Raw genomic sequence first — 21,910 nt, forward strand, 5'->3', positions numbered from 1 at the left:
TTTGTTTGTTAATGAAACACACGACACACACCAGTTGAGTGAGATGCGAGAAGCACTTATGGAGGACTCACCTGACATGGCAACCAAAGTAAATCTGAAAGATTATTTTGTGGTAGCCAGTTTGAAATAGCGAACAAATATCTTGTTGTAGCTATGCCTTGAAGGCTTAACGGCATCCACTCATTTGTTCTTGTAAACGTTGATGAATATGTATCTATCGTTTATGTTTTTGTTTCCTTATACGCTTCATTTGCCAGAATGGAACAACGTGCAGTCATGATCACTATGAAGAGGATGCCCACCTAATTCTTCTAAAGGAGTGATTACTCATGATGTATGGATATGAACGTGATGTACTAATTCACGAGAGGTAGATCACCACTTGAAAATTTAGTGTTACGGACACATTTGAGCGTGCCAACTGCATTCATACTCGGCGACAGCTTGTCTTCACAATGGAGCGAAAGCTACGGAGGCGAGGCTTCCACGAAAATTATGAATGGGAAAAGCATTCCAATTGTTCAGGGTACAATTTAGTGTCTTATTACGAGTTAATTTCTTCTAAAGAAGTAAACAGCTCGATTGCAGTCGCACACTGACGTCACGCATGCCATGTTTCCACGAAAAAGGGGTGTACTGAAAAGGTTGTGCTGTCTTAGAAATGCAAATAAAAGGAAAGCATTCTTACAAGGTGAACATTAACTATACTTTACCAACTTCCTCCAACTCTTTCAGTCTCATAATAAATACAGCAGTATTTATTTCAGTAAGGTACATGAGAAAATTATTGCTTAACTTGAGCACTATTTTTCTGGCATGGTAGCATGCATGCACTTTAGTTCTGTAAAAACCACAGTGCTGTCAAGAAAAGTTGTTGCTGAGTGTAGCTACTATGGTACCCTGAATGTAGTTTTAGTGTTCCCTTTCATATTGATCATGACTGTGCAGTTGAACCTCGCTGAAAGCTTATGGCTAGTGATCAAATACCTCTCAGAACAATTTTAAGTGTTTTTTTTACTTATCTAATGCACATTTGTGCACTCTTGCACATAAACTAAGTGCAGCCAAAGGCTTTGTTTATGTATAATATCCTTGCATTTGCTTTGTTCTATTGACATTCTTGCTTATATATTTGTTTTAAAGAACACCTTTATGTTCTATATTTGTGTAAATATTTTTGGTCAAATGTGACCCTAGAACCTCACTTTTGTTTTCTTTCTTTAAACGGCAGCTATGGCATATGTCGACATTTAGACATGTGTCACATCTTTTACAGGTACACCACAATGCTCACGTGTGACATTGTTTTTTTTTGTGTCAGTTAAGTGTTTTTCTACTAGTGAAATTGCACAAACACTTTTAAGAGTTCATCAGTTATGTGCATTTACTTTGTTGTCTAGCGTGGTGGTTATTGTTGTCCTCAAAGTAGCAACAGGAGACCAAACACTGTATTGTTACGGAGTAAACACATTTCTAAACGTAACAGTATCATTAGATTTGGGAGATATGGTAATGCCAGTATATTATTTACTAATGTATTGAATGATGCAAGTTGGACTTGTGTTGCAGCTACACCGTGAAGTAATAAATTTGCACAGCAATGTCATGCTACTGTGTTCATGATTTGTAACACCACACTGTGAAGCGCATCCACCCCACTGCAGCATTTACAGGAATTGAATTAAAAAAAAAAGTGTGCCACGTTACATCATAAGTTAAAAGGTTTTACTTAAAGTTGATAAGACTTTGGAAGTTCTCCTCAGCAGGCCATGGCATTCAAGATTACTCTTTTGCATAAATATAGCAGTGGTAACTGCGTTTGTGGCGCGTGGTTAATGCTGAATTCTGAATCTTAACAGTCACCACCCGGCAGCACAAAAAAGTTGAAAATCTGCAATTTGGGGTACTGTTTACGACTCGGCATTCCAGGTTGTGTCAACAAGAACACTGTGTTCGTGCTTGTTAGTAGAACAATGCAGGCAAGCAACATAAAAACGTATAAAAATTTATTTGTTCCACTGCTGAAAAGTGGCCATCCGGCAAGCAAGCTGCCACGAAACATTCGTCACACGCTTCATACAAAATCAACACAGTTTGATTCATCACACACAAGAAACATATATAATGTAGAGCAAACTTTCCACGCCTGAAATAATGCACAGCTGTTACGATTATAAAAGTAATAGAGAGATCAATGGATGCAATAGAAGAGGTGCCTCTGATCAGGCAAAAAATTTATTCAAGACAGGACGATTATTTCAATTGGAATCATGCTATAATAAATTACCTTGTTTTGAATAACATTACTATGCGTTTGCACCACACATGCATTGCACCGTTTCAAACATGCTGCACACTTCACACGCAGGCGTTTCCACGAGTGTGACCTTAAATTGTATGCCAAACGCTACGTCAGTGAATTAAATGACAATCAGAAAAGGAACGCTCCAGATAAGTACTGCCCGACACCATACTTGACACACTTTTAAAATAAAGTGTTGCATGTGTACGTCTTGCACAGACAAACTGCTTCATGTAATAAAATTTCAAAGTTTTTTGACAGTTCATTAAAAATTAGACTAGGGTATCTGTGCAAAGATTCTTCAACACAAAGTCTCGCTACTTTTACAAGTTTGGGATGAGTCATCCAACTAGTGGGCCAGCCTTAGAACGGGCTAATTTATCAACCATATAAACTTACGCGATCTCTACGGAAATAATACAATATGCCATGCCATTTGGTCCCAAAAGAAAGGTTCTGCAGTCAAACTGTCCTTTTTTTTTTGTAGCTAAAAACAATGACCGATTCGAGACAAATGTCTGCACATAACTTTTCTTTAAGGCATTGGACAACTATCATCAACATTTTTTATCAACCTCTGCTATCCCCGTACAAGTAGTTATGGCATTTGACATTGCGGTAATGTTTTATGCTTCTTCTCTTCTGAACGAAAGTGTACAGCAAGAATAACAATATATTCAACATATGTAAAGTGCAACAATTTTCATAATCTATATGCAAAAATATCGATATATACGTTTACGGATTCTTTAGACCTCTCTAAACCAGACCATTGGGCATTGAAGAGATTGGGAATGTCAACGTTGAAACAGTCACGATCCAGCCATTCTTTGGTAACAGTGAACTTGGCATAAACTATCATTAATCGCACTCAAACTAAGCAATTAAATGCATTCCCAACACGCATAAAATGGCATTTTTATCATCACAAACATACAAACTTTCAGATTTCAATAACTTGAGCATGTCATGCAATCAATGAGACAATGTCCCAAATCCATTCAACATAAACACTAGGCAAGAGTTACTCTAATTAAATAGTCCACACGCAATGCGTACATGTGCGGTGCTATCACCGGGGTTAAAGTGAATGTATAAGTATAAAAGAGTACAAGACTAGCAGATTAAAACCAGAGTCAAACAAGAGTATATAACAAAATAACTTAGTATATGCAATAATGGTCAGTGCTGTTAAGAAATAACCAAACACATGACAATCCTTACGAAGTTAGTACACGCATCTCAGTGCTGTTACAAGTTTCACTGGTTAGTCTTGATGCGGTACCATGTTTTTTTCGACCGTTCACTTGAAATTTAACAAAAGCTCGGGGACCTCAAAGTTATATAAAGAAATAGTGCTGATGCTCAGGGTGCTTTGAATAATTTAGTATAAGAGCTCAGCTACAAGCACTCCCAGTTTCACTTCCATAGGTTCGCCTGCATATGACATGATGACAGGCTGTGATCGTATGTTAAGAATGTCATGTGACATGTTGATGGTCGCTCTATCGTGTGCCACACTGCTACATCGGTATTGACCATGAGCATCAGCACTGGAGATCATAAAGTGAGCCAAAGCAGGCATCAAATAAATTATAGTGTCCAGCTACCAGGCATCGACCTCTTGAATTATGGCACCACAGTACTGAAGTATGCAAGGGGGAAAAGAAAATGAGACTGGCTAAACGAAAGTTGTTATTCAAGATGCTCTCGAGTGTTGCAGTATTGGCTTATTTTAGGTCCCGGACATTTCTGCAGCATCAGAGAAAAGAAAAGTAATATCTCCCGTGTCAACACTTCTTTCGACATTGCATGCACAAACAGGAATACGACCATTTGCACAGTATAACAAGCAAACATAAGCGCGGCTCTACAGGAAGGACCGCTGGTTATGTGCAACCTAAAGAAGTCGAGCTGCATTGGCTTATCCCATGCAACGAGCGCCGAGTGTTAGCAGTTGTGAAGTTCTCTTAAACACACATTTGAGTAATATAGCATTCAAAGTCAGTAAACATCGCATGACTGCATCGGCGAAGTGCACACACAGAGGCTTTTTTTTTTTTTTACAAGACAGCGATCGGTCTGGGACGGCGATAAATTCAGTGTCTTCGTCCGGAGAGCAAGCCAGTGGCCTCTGGCGTTAGAAGGCCCAAGAATTCTTTGAAAGAAAAAAATAAGTTTAGAAAATAGAATGAGAGTCAGAAAGGGTACTTATCAACTCGGACAGACTAGCTTCAGTACCATACACAAGTGAAATAGACACGCTAATTTGGCAACAGGGAACACAACTTGCCTTCTGTAGCCGAACAGTGTCTCAACTTTTCAGACAGCAGACACACTTTTCAAAGATACTTGAACTTAGGCAAGTATTGCGTAGCTATGTGCAATGTTTTATTCCATTCGGGTGTCGTCAGACTCATCACCATTGCTCACAGCTAGCTGATGTTATCGATAGTGCGAGTGGAATACTGTTACCATTGGCCCAGAACAGAGAGAAGCACCAGAAAAGGCAGCGTTAATAAATATATTGGTTCTAAAGCCACCCACACTGCCCTCAATCATTATTACTAACACATACATCACGACACCTTTCGAGTGTTTTCTTGACGCCTTGGAGCGAGCGTTCGGTCATGTATAGTTGGAGGACACCGATTCCGACTTTAAAAAGTGAGCATAACTATCAATAATAACATGTGTCACTCACCTTGGTTGATAAGTCCATAATTGAAATTCTTGAAGACATGAAGCAATTCAATGTGGAGATACACCCTCATGAGAATGCAGAAGCCACCTAGAAGAAAAAAAATTGTGCCATCAGGTCGACACACTATGATGAAAGAAATGCCTCCGCTCCCATTCCTTGCGTTTCCCTCGTTCTTACTTCGTTGTTATTGTACATCCAGCGCAAGAGGGAAATCGGAGACTTCATTACATCAGCTATGACTACGGCCATTTTAAATCGTGTGGCACTGTACGGTTGTACTTGGACAAACGTGTGCAGTCACTTAATTTCTGAAAACCACGTTAAGTTAATGTTGTCGGATCAAGAAAGCAAAATGATTGTTGAGATATGTGCTTTCTTCTGCTGCCATCTCTCGTCGAAGTTTCATGCGAAAAATAAAAAAAATTTCCAGTCTAAAAAAAAAATTGTTATTGGTTGTCAAGTTTTTTTTTTTTTTTTTTTGTGAGTGAGGAGCTATTTTTTTGTGGTCCCATAAAATATTTAATGACGGGGTTCCACTTTATACGAGAAGTGCTTCTGGCATGGCCGATCTGGCAGCTGAGTGGAACGTTCTCCATACAGGTTGTATAAGGAGTACCGACATAAAATTTAGTGGCAAGATAACTTCTGGGATAGAATAGTATCAGCAGATGCATCATCGATGAAATATCAACGGTTAAGATATTTTAAGACATATTTCAGGCACATTTTAAAGGGTGTGTCAAGCAGCAAGACGCACCAGCTCACGACACTGACACCAACCTCGTATTATCACATACAACCAATGTCTACGTACATCACGAGTTGGTATTGCTGCCATAATCCTTGCAAGCACTCTGCCTTTGTGGACCTTTTCCACAAAAAAAAGAGGGGGCACCTCCTTTATGGGCTTGCAAGGTAGTACTGTCGGACGCAAAAGTTTGAGAGATCTGCAGCACGTGGTGAAGCCACGAGAAGTTGCACTGCTGGGTCACCTAGTGTGATGCGGCGCGTTTCGAGGCTACTAGCTGCAGCGTCGTCGATTAGACAATGCGCCCCTGCGTGATCTCATTGCAGAGGCCATAACTGATATCCTCAACACCAAGGCGCATCATAGTAGATGTATCAGCAATGCAGTGTTTCATCGCTCCACCATGCACTGCACACCCCGCAAGCTTTTGCGGCCGAGAGTACAAAGACTAACATCCATGCCTCTATGGAGCATTTTTGGGGGGGGGAGGGGGGGGGCGCTAAGTGTCGCACATATTTAGAACATCCCTCCCAAAGGGAATTACAGCAGGAGCAGTGCTCATCCACACAACGCATACTAAGAGGTGAAATCAAGAAAGAAACCGCCAGGCCTCCTTCTAACACGCAGCGCAGTGACAGCAAAAACCAGAAGAGCGGCCTTTCGGAGCCTTTTCTAAATTGATTGGTTGGTTGATTGGTTGGACCCAAGAGGAATGGCTCAACCTACCACAGCAGGTCAGCCATGAATTGTGCGGCAGTGGGATTTGGAGGGAAAAAGAGGGGAAGGGGATTGCCTAAAAATATTTTTCTTTTATAGGAAAACAAAAAAAATTAGTTGTGCCAGGAGTCTATTATGAATTGTTATAGAAAAAAATAATAAAAATGATAGTAAAGAATATATGAAAAAGACTAACGACAATATAAGTAATGAGTATGTACTTGTGATATTAGCATGGTAGCCGTTTTGACTCTCTTATATAGCTATATACTGCTCTATATATGTCCCTGTTGCAAATGACCCAGTGATAAAGCCCCTAGGGAGAGTAATACTGTTTCTAAACACTGTTTGGGTAACTTCTACAAGCACACTTGATGGGTACCCACTACACCATAAATCATAATTTTTGTGTAGTAGGCCTGCATTCACTACGCTATCCTTCGTCATTCTTCGGAGAAGCGTGGTATTCACATGCGAGGAATTTCGTTTAAATTTTTTTATGCAGTGGCTGACGACGATGAAGAACTATGTCTGAAGCAAGTTACAAGCTTTTGTAATGGGTTGGACGGCCCACTCCTTACGTAACTCACATTGTGTGATGCCTCTTGTACCTTTGCTGTTCTAAAACACTTTATTACGCATACAAATGCGATTCCTTTCCCGAAACCGAGCCTGCCTAAGGAAAGTTTGCAATGGAGTTTCAAGCACCAGCGTGGCTCTGCGGAGGAATACTGGGCTGGCTTGCAGGGGACCCGGGTTCAAATCCCACTGTGTCCTTGATGTTTTTATTTACTAAGCTTTTCTTATTTAGTGAAATAGTGGTTACAGACACTGGCGGCGGCAGTGGACAACTACGGCGCTGCATGTGGCCCTAGTTGTGATCTCGTAAGAGCTCTCAGAGTAATTCATAATCGAAAAACTGAAAGACAACTGCCTCATGGCCACAATTTGCACGTTTGCTCTTGCAGACGGCTAGCCATAGCATGCACACGGTTCAAGAATGTTGCTGTTATACCACACACCAGACATGCTCTCTAAACAGCATGCTAGCCATAGCATGCACACGGTCCGAGAATGTTGCTGTTGTACCACATGCCAGACATGCTCTCTGATCAGCATACACATGAAAAACACATCCACAACCTCCCTGAATATACGTGCTCGAGAAATTGCATGTAAATATGCACATATGCCAAAACGCACCTGCAACAACGTGAACAATGGGTGCGTCGGCGATATGAATGCTTCTGTTTGGAAACCTGGCGGTGATCTGAAATAGAGGGATAAGAAAGTCTGCACACAATGCAGCATACCACTGCCAACAACTTGAACGTTAGTGCCGATTACTGGTGTGAAGAAAGAACAAAGCAGATACATGCACAAACAAAATTCATACTCAGATAAAAACTATCTCTCTCCACCAGTTCTTTGTAATACTAGTGGCAACAGTAAAGGGCCAGTAAACAGGGCCCGGCTTTTTTTTTCTTTTTTTTTTTGCGCCCCCGAAACAAGCTTGCCAGTTCGTATGGTAGACCACGGTGGTGATCACATCTTCCAAATAATACAGTGCTGCGCATTCTGCAGACCCTCCATTTCGAAAAACAATTCCTGTGCCTGACCGATTACTCCCATACGCGCAGTGATACAAACGTGCCCATATGTAACTTGATGTACCACTGAGCTCGTTGATTGGTCCTCTGCCTTACAAAATGGCACGTTGGCCCTGTGCTGATGCACTTTCGGCGGCAGAGTCCGCATTTTCATTTTCCTGTGCTGCCTTCTGCTGTTTCGTAGAGCCCAAGACTACAGGGAGAAGCGGTATCGCCAGTACGGAAGCCTCCGAGATAAAAGAGGCGTCTCCCGACTTTGATACTCAGGGAAGCGTGCTTCTCGCATAGGGCTTTCTCCCCGCGCCTCTATGACATGCGGTCACGTGGGGAAATCCCTGCTCAGTCATTGGCTGCACGCCGACGACGTTCACATTGCCGAAGTGGGTGGAGTCATGACGATGTGCAATGCCTTCCCCTTCCTATGGCAGAGAACAGTGACAAGGCCGCGCGAAAATTTGAAGCCAGTTGAAATGGATGTTCTAACCTTTGCAACTTTCTTATTATAGCATGTATTTGCAAAATTCTTGTTTAAGCATGTTCACATGGCAAAAGTGCACAAACTTCTGTTTATTACAATTTTTGTACCGTGGGCTTGTTTACTGGCCATGTGTTAGAAGAGCATTCTTACATTTTCATTTTTTCCCGAAAATTATCTAAAAAGTCATTATTTGACATTCTTCCACTTGAAAATACCGTATTTACTCACGTAATCCTCGCACTCGCACAATTCTCGCACCCCCCACATCGCCCAACAAAAATACGATTTATTTTTTTCCTCGAGTAATTATCGCACCCCCAAAACTGCTGCAATAATGTCGTCTGCTCTTTCCAACCACTGATGATGACAGCGCACGTCATCTGGTGCCATCTCTTAAGCATCAGGCGTACTATTGCACAGAGATTCAATCCAACTCAAGCGAAGCCGAAGTGGTCAGTGCGCATTGCGGCGTGTTTTGTATGTTGCGTCGGTAACCTTGTCAAGTTATGAGGCGATACTGAAGCTGTACGGCTGCTTTCAAGTTGCAAGTGATAGATAATGCACTAATAAAGAACGGCAACAGGGCCGCCGGTAGGCCCTTGGGATTGATGGTAAACATTATTTCTTAAGAAGGAAACTGCGGACAATTCTGTTAAATAGCCATCAGCCCAATACTGACGTCCCACGCTTACCTTTTGAGGGCTCCTGTTGAGCGACGAACGCTACCGCTACGCCCGCAACGTCCGCAAGCTTTACGTATGGTATTCTAATTCTCGACTATTTGCTTCCACTTTTTGTGTCTCAATTTAATCTTGTCTTGTGTTGAACCTCTGCTTTTATTGTTGAGGTAAGTTTTAATTAGTACTTCTTAAAGCTTGCTGTTAGTTGTTGGTGTGAGAATCCCGATTCGCGGCCACTTCATTTTCTTTTTCGCTCTGTACGTTTTCGCAGAAAGTTTTCCCCGCATGATTCTCGCACCCCTCAACTTTTCATCGGTTTTCCGGCAAAAAAAGTGCGAGGATTATGCGAGTAAGTACGGTATATCTTTCAAATTGTGAAGTCACCAAAGCACATTTATTTTATTACTAAGAGCAGAAGCCCACTGAGTATTAAATAAGTAGTAATTATGAGTGGTGAAACCTAAATGTTGCTACTCGCACTTACCAACAGTTGAAGTACTGACTGGAAGAAAGATATGACGAGACGTTTAACACTAAATGTTTGTGTCACTGTCTGCCTGAAAATGGCTATTATGCAGTCACTTGTGGTAGGTAACAAGATACCTAAGATCTGTTAGGCACTGTACAGTGAAAACTGCTCAATATTTTTTCATCAAACTGCTGTACAGTTGTTGAATTTCCTGCGCCAATCGCACAAGAAGAAAAAGAAAAACTGAAGACGAAGACAAGAAGCCATCAGCCCAATACTGACGTCCCACGCTTACCTTTTGAGGGCTCCTGTTGAGCGACGAACGCTACCGCTACGCCCGCAACGTCCGCAAGCTTTACGTATGGTATTCTAATTCTCGACTATTTGCTTCCACTTTTTGTGTCTCAACGTTCTGGGTTCATACGGACGCTGATAAACGTCTGTCTGAGTTCTCAAGTCCGTGTCGGCTGTTTTGTTGGCCACATATTTTACACAGTAAAAATTTGTTGATTCAAACTCAAAGGGGACTATAAAATTGTTCGAATCAAGCGGAGTTTGACGTTGTGGGCGAGCACTAGAATGAACAGACAGCGCACCACATTGCATGGCCAGAATCTAAAGAAGCCATCTCTGGACTCAGTATCACGAATTGCGCGTAACTACACATTCACAGCAAGAGATTCGTAAATCAAGTTCATGGAACAGAATCAATTGGTCGGCCAGTTATCAGCCAACAGCAAGCTTGTGCATGCAAACTTCTCGTGTTTGGCCTCCCTCTTAGTACAACAACATCCGCAAGCCTTTTAATGTTCACTCAAGCATTTCAATGCTCACGCAAGAAATTATCGCTCCATGTTACACCTAGAACACCATCACTCACCTCTAATACAAGAAATAGTGGTGCTATCATGCTGAGTGCCACATATGTGTAGACCAGCGTTGGACGTTCTTTCCTGACCTGTTGTAGAGAAGAAAGAAAGGCATTGGACTGAATTATGAGGCTTGATAGTTCTAGGTTTCAATGCAGCAAGGAAGATGCCAGCGAACAAAACACCTTGCTTATTGACTCAAGCTGTGAACCTATGCCTTTTATTTGCTGAAGCAGACTCTGCAAGAGCACATACCAGTGTATGTGCTTATGTATACACTACCGCAGTGTGCTTCAGCAAAATAAGTGGCAGAAATTCGTAGCTTGAGCAGTGAACGCGAAAAGGCACTTTGCTCGCTGGCATCTGAGTCTTGCAACCTCTGCCTCCTGTGTTGCTAAAGCACACTGTGGTAGTGTATGCATTAGCACATACACATGTATGTGCATGTGCTCATGCACATACCTTTGTATTTGCTGTTACTTGGGAGTGCACGCCTTGCCATTTCTCGCGAGTGACGACACTGTGAATTTATTATGGTCCAATAGGTCGCGCTATTGTCCTAGCCCTAAGCGGCCTGCTCCCACACTGGGACCGAAAGACCAAGCCTTTTGGCCACTTTGTAGATCCTTTCAACTGCCTATAACTGTTCCTCAAATGATGGACAGAGGAATTAACTGTTTTTCTTCGCATCCACCCTTAAAGTGAAACTCTTTGTATAGAATGTCTGAGGTACTCTTAATGAACAAATAAAAAAGGCGCATGCAGCTGCTAAAACAAGGCAGTACAAAATACTTCCTTTAGCGTGGCTGTTGCATGACAAAACAATGAATGAACGAATTACTAGTAAATCAACAAACTATTAAATTACTACCAAATTCCTAAAAAGTCATTTGATCAAAGAAATTCCTGATCACAAAATGGACACAATCAGCAAAGCAATTAATAGCTATATCTCCATATAAAACCACTAAAACAGTATTTCTTTGTAGAGGCATCTTAGACTGCCAATATATAACTGTAGGGAAAACAAAACATATTTAAATGTTCACTCCACTGATTTTTTTTTTCTGTAAGCTTAACAAATGCATCACTTTAGCACTGATTCACAAAAATACCCTTATTCTGAAAAGAGGAAGAGCAGGTTCTCAGTGGACATAGGCGGACTGATCAGGCTTGATCACTTCATGCAACAATAACGACAGCAAACAGCAACAACCAGAGGAGCAACGATGAGAAATCCAACAGCAAATGGTGACAATTACAACAAGAAAAATGGTTAGAAATGGCTGTAGTATTCATCCACAAAGCTTAAAAAAACACTTACGCCCAGAGACCCAATGAACCAGAGGGCAATACCGTATAGAAGAATGATCACCAGAGTCGTGAATTGCCACACAGTACTATTAACACCAGCATTCAGCACCAGGATCCCAAATATGACCTGCATCAATTGAAAATCAAACAAGTGCGCTTGTTTCTAGTGGCATAACAACATTGAAAACTTCAGAAATTTTATGTGCCAAAACCACATAAGGGTTAGTTTAAATGCCTGCTATGGCCAGGAGTAACCGTGTATTTTTTTAAATTCACAGTGCTGCACTGCAGCTGCTACAGCAGGTACTTAAAAATTATTTCACTACTAAAGATGGAGATTTAATTAAAAATTGCACACTTTCTTACGTAGGGATGCCATGTACAGGCTCTCAACAATAACCTGACGACTAGCTAAATGACCTCTACTACAGAAGTTGACCTTTCAAGAAGTTTCGGCTCCCATAATCACATGCTGAATCTGTGCTGCAGGTGCTATGTTTGGATAATCGCAAGTTCGAGAAATGACGCTCTGCAAGTTCAACAGGCGGTTAGTCCTAGGTTTATCACAGCAAGTTAAACAGGCTAAAGACTGGTGCGTTTTATAAGGGAATTGTGAGAGCTCGAAAGTGTGTACGAGGCTACTTACGTACGACACGAACTCCAGCTTCAGCATGGCAAGAAACTTGCAGAATGTTTTGTACATCGCTGGTGAGAAAAAAGTAAAAAAAAAAAAAACCTTTAAGTATTTGCGTAATTAAGCAATGCCTGGGATTATGATAACGACAATCAACAGCTGATGCAAGTATAGTATTGTTAGGATTTTGTACAGCTGAAGCGCCGTTATATGCAGAGGTGAAACAACTTGCAAAGAAAACAAAAAATTATGTAAATCCAACACACACTTTGAAGTTTGCAAGCAATCGATACCTAAAGATCATATACCTAAATCATAATGTAAATAAATGTGCTAATTGTTATTGAACGTAATGTATGGTATGATGCAGTGTAATGAACTTTTGTAGTGAGCATAGTCCGAGTCCCTCACTTTCAGGTTTGACTGTACTGTTCAGACTCAGCTGTAACGTTCTATATTGAATTCACTCAACTGTACTGCACTGCTCGAAGTTTGGTCTAGTGTTCTGACTCTACTGCATTGTTGAGGTTTGTATGTACTGCTTTGTTGGCACTTAACATTACTGTACTGTTTGTACTCCACTGTACAGTTCTGTTTCAGCCATACCAGTTTGAACTCGGCTGTTCCTGCACCATCTAAGCAGCTTTATAAATTGTGCATCATTCTTTTTCCAGCACTCTTTTTGAAAGACCTTGTGTTGCTGCAGATGGAGTGAACAGTACGCTGCTCTACTACTTTTTGTGGAACAAAAAAGTGATGACAAGAAACGGAAGACCTCACCTATCATCCCTTCGGAGACTCCAACAAGTACGAATTCTGTCCACGTCGGATGAAATACTGCCTTGATGGCAAGGATCGCTGATATGCTTGTCAGTGCCATAGAAAATAATGCTCGATACTGGAAATTACAACAATAATAATGTGTCTCTGCACCCCCTGAAAATATATCTGCAGTCATGTTGGTTTGAAAACAGGCTTGAGCAAAGAGCATTTTTAGATACTGCCAGTTGGAAAAGCTCGCTCTGAAGGCGGCACCAACTTGTATCCGCTCCAAGGAGTGGCGCTGGCATAGTGTTGAGATTGAGCCATCGCTGCCGACTTCCCGCGAAAGCGTTGAATTTTTTTTTTTTTTTTTTCAGTTCGCTTGCTCAGATTATAGTGGCGGGAGCTTGAAGGGAAGGTTAGATTTCGGTAATCTTCAATTGTACTCAACATGTTACATGACAATTAAGCATGCTTGAGTGAATAAGCAGTTTAACATAGTAAACACGCCGACCTGCGCTGTGCCGGGCTGTTGAGAAGTGGCCTCTCAAGAAAACACTTGCGATCGGCGACACATCTTCAAATTCCGAAAATTACCCTGCAGTTCAGGACCTGAACTGCTGCTATGCCACGAAAAGCCTTCCTGGTGGCATTCAACACATACATTGCTGATTTACATTTCGAATCCGAGGACCTAATCACTTGCTACGAGCACACCGTAAGGGGAAACATGAAACTTCCATGTGGTAGTTGGGCACCTAAGCGCGGTGAGTTTCCTAGAATTTTCCCTAATATTCCTGCACACTTGTCTATACCAGCAGCATTAAAGCGCAAAAAGAAACCACCGAAATTTAGAGACACTGCAAATTTCAAAGGCCGTGTGTCGGCAAGTGGTGGCTATGTGTCTGGCGTTAGCATGGAGAACAGTGATGTTGTCGAAGCTACTGGCGCCTCTTCTGATACGGAGTTGTGTCCAGGGGTAGCAACTTGGTTGCCTGCATTACAAGACTGAACAATGTTCCAATCCTGGAATGCCGAGCTTATTCAGAAAGAAGTTTTTTTTCTAATTCGCTTTTTGTGCTGCCCTAAAAGCTTCAAAGCGAAGTCAGCCAGAGGGTAGCGCTACGAAACCGAGTGGCTGATTACTTGCCTGCTCCTTAAAATATTGAGCCCTGCTGCTGCTTATAAGTTGATGTCGAAGGTGAACATATTATACTGCCTCTGCCGACATCGTCCACCCCTTAAACGAATAAATTATCATGGGAATGCATTGCGAATTTGGGTTCCTGGAGGTTTCGCTCAGCAGCATCCGTTGTTGTGCTGGAGGAAGGCAGGACATCTACTTAAAACTGGTAGAATCTTTTGAAAGCTGTGTTTTCATTTTCCAAATGCCGTTCTTCACTTTCTCTGCAAAGCTGTGGCCCTATTAACCGTCTTTATTAGTTCTTTCGGTTGTCGATATTAAGTTTTGGTGAAGCTTCATTCGTTTTGTAGATTTCTCCTTTTTTTCTCTTCTACCAAGCTCGCCGATTCTTCCTTGTGTTCTTGCATGGCGGGCACAAGTCTTTCCGAAACAGCCTGAAAGTGCTTTTCTACACGTCCCGAATCTCAAGGCTGATGTTGCAGTCAAAATCGAAGGGAATAAGCTGCTATGACAGCCCATGAATATCTTCATGTGATCAACATAACTGAGAAAAGTTGATACCACCATCTGCAAGCTCGTGAGTTTCAGCTGGCTTCTGAAATCATGTCCGTTGTATGTGCACGAGGAAACAAGCTTCCCCCTACAACTGAGGACAAAGGTGAAGTCTTTTGTTACCAGCATTGCCTTGTTTATTTCGACAATACTTTTGTTTTGAACAACTTTGAAAAAAAAAAGAACTTCTTCCTGGATAAGCTCAACCTTCCTGGATTGGAACTTTCTTCAGTCTTGTATTCCAGGCAACCAAGTTGATACCTCTGGACATAACTATGGATCATAAAGGACACCAGTAGCTTCGTCAACATCGCTGTACTCCATGATAACGTCAGACACATCACCACTAATTGCTCACACACGGCCCCGGAAATTCATGGTTTCTTCTAGTTTTGGGGGTTCCATTTCGCGCTTTAGTGCCGCTGATTTAGACAAGTGTGCAGGAATATTAAAAAAAATTCGAGGAACAGCAGTGGGCTTAAGTGCCAGCCTACCATGTTGAATTTTGACAACGTTTCCGCCTTATGTGCTCGCAGCAAGGAATTAGGTTCTCGGATTAGAAATGTAGGTCTTGACTGTCGCCTGGAAGGCTTCTCGCGGAATAACAGCTGTCCAGGCCTTGAGAACTGCAGGATTATTTGGAGTTTGAAGAAGTGCTGCCGATCGCAACTCGTTTCCTCGGAGGCAGGATTACTTCGACAGGCCGGCGCGCTACAGGTCAGTATGTTTATTATCCTACTGCTAATTCCCTCAAGCATGCTTGATCGTCATGTCACATGTGAAATACAAAGTGTGAAAGAGCTTTTCCAAAGAAAAGTCATTTAAATACTGGCTGCATGTCAGCTATTGCACTGCAATCTATTTTTTCTTAAATTATTCTTCCATCACTTTGGAAGCCCTCCTCCAAATCCCTCGGATAATTTCAGCTACAATCCAAGGAGTTTGTGTATGAAATGCATTTTCACATAATAAATACACCATTTATGTCAGCTGTGCCTGCGCCAGCTGTGAGGCTTGCAAGCTCACTCATATAAAGCACAACAGGATTTTGGCGCTAATTCGCACAAGACTACTTGTGTGGCCTGTCTATTTTTCTTTAGCAGTTCAAAAAAAAAAAAAAAAAAGCAGAGCCGTTTCTAAATAGAGTCTTACACACAATTTATACGATGTGTAATTACAACAGGCTCATTCGCTTAAAATCTTTCACAACCTGAAGGTGCAGATGAACCATATCTATTGCAGAGGTGCAGGCAGAATTGATTTCTTGGGGGGGGGGGGGCACCACCTTGATCTGAAGAGGTGCCGGACAGACAAGTGCGGTCGAGTGTCACTTTTTGCTCTGTACACAATAGCAAAAAGATTTTGATTTTTTTGGGGGGGGGGGGGGGGGTGAAACGGCACAGGCCCGGTATGCCACTTGCTGGCCACACCACTGAGCCATTGCCGGCAAAGAAATAATCATACATTTCTTAGGTACAGACGCAGCCTTTAGTTATAACTAAGTAGAAATCATTCGGCCCTCATCTAGCCGCTTTAGCGACAATCCGCATATTTGGAAATGAATTCCCCAATGTTTGGCATGCAGAGGTAGCAGACGACGCTCTTTCGCCAATCCCAAAGCGACAGCAGCGCTGTCGTTACGCGGGATACGGGAGGAAGCCGCTGCGACCGCGCAGGTTTACTCAACTGACCGTATCTAAAAACGTTCGCAAAGACTTTGTGCAACACATTGAAAGAAATGCTTATGCATTTGTTTCAACTGAACGTAACAAGTTGAAACAAACGCATCAACCCCTCTTTGAGCATAACTGACTTGACATATTAGCGCTAGTATTGTTCATTTCTTGGCTCATTGTAGTGCAATGTATATCAGACATTACATAGTGATAAGAACGATCTTTCTCTAAAAAGTGTTTAAGGTTGGAATGCAACATGATTCAATTTCAACATTTCGTTCTTCCTTTCAGTGCTTGTCTTTACCTCTATCACCGATAACGGCAAACAAGCGGGACGAATTAACAGTATGTTTTGATGGTGTTCCTGTGATGATAGTAACTACTACAAAGAAGAGTAATCTGGTTTTACTGGCAACCACTCACCACTAAAATGCGTGACAAGATCTGGCTCTGCGCCGTAACCCCTGAATGCATTAACCACTGAAATACAGCAGCCACAATAAGATGAGGAGGCTTTCATAAAAAGAAAAAACAAAGCGGGAACAGTCAGTATTAAAAATAGAAAAAAACAAGCACGTAAATCTAAGTACTACACCAACCTCGAGCAGTTTCACCGCTATGAAAATGCGGCCGGGATTTGATTCTGCGACATGCAGGTCGGCAGTCGAGCAATAGGCCAACACGGCGGGTCCTTGTTACTTACCATGCCTATTCCAAAATGTACAGAAAAAAAAGGTAATTTAAGAATGTATCTCTAAAAAATGATCTGCCATTTAATAAGTGCCCAAAAGGGATTTGTTTTGCTATGTAGATTACAACACCTATCACGATGAGTGAATCCACCCAAGGGCGACCTGCTCGGTCACTACTAATAGGATCTCGTTCAATTAAGTGGTACAAAGGTAACACTTCTTACCATAACGAGCAGAGAGTTGTGATACGCTCCGCAAACAAAGTACTCCGTGACGCCGTACAGAGAAGCCAACGCCATGCAGGCAATATGTAACCCTATCTCGTACTCGTGCTCCAAGAGCACTCCAGAGAGGCCGAACCATGCTCCAAATGCTGGCAAAGAAAAAAAAGAAAAAGAAACCAAAATGAGAAACTTGAGCAATAGCCACAGCTTCCAACACGATACCTACGATACAAGCCCCTGCACAGAACAGTGACCCTGGTCACAAGGACAAGTGCTTGGGCCAATCAGTTTACCGTTGTGAACACACATGCAGCGCCCGGACGGTATGGAGACTGGAGGTGATCAGAAGCCAAAAAAGTGGAATGCCAAATATCCCTTCACCGAATGCTTCTACAAAAGAACTTGTCTAAGCGTTAGCCATATCTTAATTATTACATTCAGTTACAACCTATGAAATGTGTATTTTTCCCACAGCTATTGCTATCCTTCTGACACAGAATTTGTATAGGCACTCCATCCAATAGCAATTACTTATGAAGTGTGGAAAGTTGGGCAAGTTGCTAGAACATGACTGAATATACGAACAGTGCAATTGGGAAGCAAGAAACAAGGACAGGAAAAAGGGCTGGAGCGCAGCGCTATTTCCTGTCTTTGTTTCTTGCTTCCGTAGTTATGCTGTAACTACTATCTGATTGCGCTATTCGTTTATGCAGTATTTACTTATTTTATGGTGTCAAGCACCTCCCCAGGGTTTCAGATAGTTCACTTTACTATACAAACACACATTTGCATGATTGGTTCTAGGTTAAAAACTTGAAAGTCCTGGTAAATCTATACAGCAATTTTGACATTGCCACTCAGCATTACGTAATGTTCTAGGTAGTAATGACAAACCCTTAACACTTCATATGCATCTTATTTATATTAACTGAGAGAATGTACTTGCAGTACAAGTAAAAACCAGCTAACACCAGCTTTTCACAGGCGAAGGAGCAAGCACATCGCTTGTAGCACCATTTTTAGCATGAAACCACAAGGAAATACATATAGATGTATTTCTTTACGGTTTCATGCTGAAAATGGGCGGGTCTCTCCATTTTCTCTTTCTCATTTAATACGAAAAGTAACCAGATAGAGTCTTTTTCATCACAAAGCATGAAATGGAATGGTGCAGGCACAGGAATGAAAGCCCAGTTTTATGCATGCAAGGTAAAGGTATCAACTAACCCACACAGAAGAGGACGATGACATCGAAAGCAAACGGGTCGTAGGGTTGCATTGTGACCTCATTAGCGTGAGTAGTGGTGGCATTGATGGGCACGACCAGGACGTCTTTTGCCGAGTAGACGAGCAGCGGGATGCCCATGCCGAGCTGAATGAAGACGTTGACGACATTGCAGAAAAGCAGCAGCAGCTCGTGCCAGGTGTACTTAAGGAACAGGATGCTCTGCAGTTGAGAGAAGTGTCGAAAAATCTAAAAACTCATACGACAGATAATCTCTCTCTCTTCAACAAACAAACACACACGTACACCAGCCTTGCTAATCATGTGAAGGGAACCTGCATCCCCAAGCTTACAGGTGCAACATCTTAACGGCTAAAACTGACATGGCAGTAGTGCAAACTCAAGCTTGTTGGTTAAGCTTTATGAAACAAACAGTGCACTTGTAGGACCAGGACGCAGAAAGGGCTGCACGACAGTGCTTACTTACAACAATTGTTTGGAGACATTTTTTTTTCACACATATGTAAAGAATCAGCCTCTTCATTGAACGTGTCAAAAGAAGATAAGCACTTTCCACCAACTTAGAAACCTCGATTGCAAGAAATGTAACTCTTTATTAGATAGCATGACAGTGTGAGAACGTATTTGTCACGTAATCTCTGAATGGGTTAATTTGCCCTCCACTAACAAAGAGCTACATTTCTTGCGATTGGGATTTCCAAGTTGGGGGAAGTGTTTATCTATTTTCAGTGTGCACAATGAAGTGGCTCACTTCGCATATATGTGTGTGAAAAATTTACTCAAATAAATTATTGTAAATCAGAGCTGTAGTGTGTTCCCTTTTGGTGTCCTGATCGTATAGGCGCACATCTTGTTTTATAATGCATGGTAGATGAGCCCCGAGTAAGAATATACCTAGTAACAAGGTCTTTGCCAATTCCTGTTCCAAGTTTCAAATGAGTATTCACAGAGCAAACAGGCTAGCACTATACTAAAAGAACATGTTAACATAACTTTAATGAGAAAAGTCTGTTTAGAGAACACGTACATCGCTACTGCGTGATATGCTAATGTGCACCACTTCTGAAGCAAACAAGTTTTTAAGCAAATCGTACGCTAAACTGAAGAGCTGGACTGTTGCTTTATCAATCAGGAACTAGATAAGTGTGTAGGTGTGACTTCCCTAGCCCTCTTGTGATAACGAGATTATCTTTCCGCGAGACAGCGTTTCATCTCGTGGAGGAAGCAATTATGATACGATATGCACATGTAATTAAGTCCTACTTAAGCCGTACTTCGACATAACTTACGATAGTTCGACAATGAAGTTAAGGAAAGTATAGGGGACGCTTTTAGACGTAACTGTAATGCAAATGTGAAGAAAAAAAAAGTGGCAAAACGATAACTTGTCACTTTTCGTCCACTTTTATTTCTTCAGACTTACTTCTCATTGGCATCAATGTCTGTTAGTTCTCATTAATACTGTGTTAATAAAACGAGGCCTTAAATTTACACTTTATTCAATACGAAGAAGTGTGTTTGCTTATTATGGATGCATCTCAGCTGCAAATTCGTGCGGCGATTGGTTTAACTGCTACTTCCTCGTCCCGTATGTAAACATATATCAGTGAATTGAACATGAAAACTTGCAAAGTCGGTATCTACTAACTACAGTTTGAGCAATTAAGCAAGTAGACAGCAGGGTCACTTAAATTGCTCAAGATTACGAAACGTACACCAGGATTTATTATGACAATTAGTCATTGCAGCAGTCACTCACCATAAGGAAAGGGCGTGCCCTTCCGCATTGTGTTTCTTATAATCACGCACTACAAACACCAACGAAATATGCCCAACTACACGCTTAATCATCACGCATGCGATGCACACTTCGAAGAAAAAAATGTCGCGCGACGATCGTTAAACTAGTTTTAAGTTCATTAGTAATTCCATGGGTAATGTATGGAAGCTGTAGTTGCTACAATTAACTTTACATTTATCCTTCTTACCACGAACGAAGGCGTATTGTGAAACAGTGAATTTAAAACGCACTCAGCGCCTGGTGTAGGTTTGTTTATTAAATCATCACAGAACTTATTCTGCTTGCAGTATTATTTCCATATACATGCTGTTTACCTAGCAGTGCGAAACAGGCAGCACGGAACGTACTAACGCGACGGTAAGTTTCTCAAACACGTGTGACAACTTTTGCGTAACGCATATCAGAAAGCCCCAAAGCCCGCTCGAAGTTCCGGGCGAAAAATTCTCATTCGGCAGTTCCTACGATCTCGAAAACGTAGGAAGGCCTAAGACCCCAACAGCGCCGGCTTTAGGCCGCACGGAAAACACATCGGAATAATCTCAGCGTATCGGTCCATCGGCGACACCGAAAAAGTTTCATCTCGAGCGAATAGACGTTCACTTACGCCGCGGTAGATTCTCGTGTATGAGCCAGAATTGTCGTAGGCTGGCAAGAAGTCCACCCGAGGCATTGCCGCCTCTTATCGCCATACACATAACTGTCATAAGAGAAGTCGCACGCTGCTGCAATCTGCCAGCGGTAGCGGGAATCCAGCCAGCGGCGAGGAAAGCACGTGGTTTCGTGTTTTGTTTGTGTTTTCGCAAGCACATTCCCCTCCACGGAGGAAGGAGATCCTTTCCTTTCTCTGTGTTCCCCTCTCTGCTTTTAGCGACGTCCTTGTTGCTTGACGCTCTTCGCGAAACCGCTAATGTTGGCTAAAAAAACGAGCTGCATCTTGAGTGCGGTAACGACAACCTATAATTAAATAATCGGAGAATTACGTGTGCCTTGGTCCTATTACGGTAGGTAGCCGTGAGCTTCCTATGCCCCAAACACGGATTGGGACGCCGAATTAGCGTTAGTACACTGACAGCTCGTGTGTGAGCATTCTGTGCAGTGTAGGAGTGCAACCAGAAATTTTTTTCGGGGGCAAGGGGGGAGGCTCAACCATATTTCAAGTATGTTTGTGCATGCATTTATTATGCGAAATTTTGAGGGATTGGAACGCCCCCTTGGCGATGCGCCTAGTACAGTCCAACAGGTGGTGAACTATGTATTTTTCATTAAAAAACAATGCTGTTATGAATTT

General features: G+C 42.0%; 1 protein-coding gene across 1 annotated transcript; it reads right to left on the bottom strand.

The window, feature by feature from the left end:
* Positions 1 to 4,011: 4,011 nt before the first annotated feature.
* LOC119163714 (uncharacterized) lies at positions 4,012 to 21,408 on the bottom strand. The gene is made up of 10 exons (XM_037415777.2): positions 21,227 to 21,408; positions 18,803 to 19,022; positions 17,576 to 17,724; positions 13,306 to 13,423; positions 12,538 to 12,596; positions 11,902 to 12,018; positions 10,589 to 10,666; positions 7,675 to 7,741; positions 5,007 to 5,093; positions 4,012 to 4,460 (listed from the first exon to the last, which is right to left on the bottom strand). The coding sequence occupies exons 1-10, from the start codon at positions 21,290 to 21,292 to the stop codon at positions 4,402 to 4,404; spliced, it is 1,020 nt and encodes a 339-aa protein (XP_037271674.2). The 5' UTR covers positions 21,293 to 21,408; the 3' UTR covers positions 4,012 to 4,401.
* Positions 21,409 to 21,910: the final 502 nt, after the last annotated feature.

Source organism: Rhipicephalus microplus, chromosome 9 (genome assembly GCF_043290135.1).
Source record: "Rhipicephalus microplus isolate Deutch F79 chromosome 9, USDA_Rmic, whole genome shotgun sequence".
NCBI lineage: Eukaryota > Metazoa > Arthropoda > Arachnida > Ixodida > Ixodidae > Rhipicephalus > Rhipicephalus microplus.

What these genes read in the sequence shown, in the direction of transcription:
- LOC119163714 (XM_037415777.2), bottom strand. Translation starts at nt 21,292, where the DNA reads ATGCCTCGGGTGGACTTCTTGCCAGCCTACGACAATTCTGGCTCATAC. An exon ending in AGTCTCCGAAGGGATGATAG is followed by an intron (nt 12,597 to 13,305) that starts GTGAGGTCTTCC and finishes TTTTCTCACCAG; the next exon opens with CGATGTACAAAACATTCTGC. An exon ending in GGTTCATTGGGTCTCTGGGC is followed by an intron (nt 10,667 to 11,901) that starts GTAAGTGTTTTT and finishes TCTCTACAACAG; the next exon opens with GTCAGGAAAGAACGTCCAAC.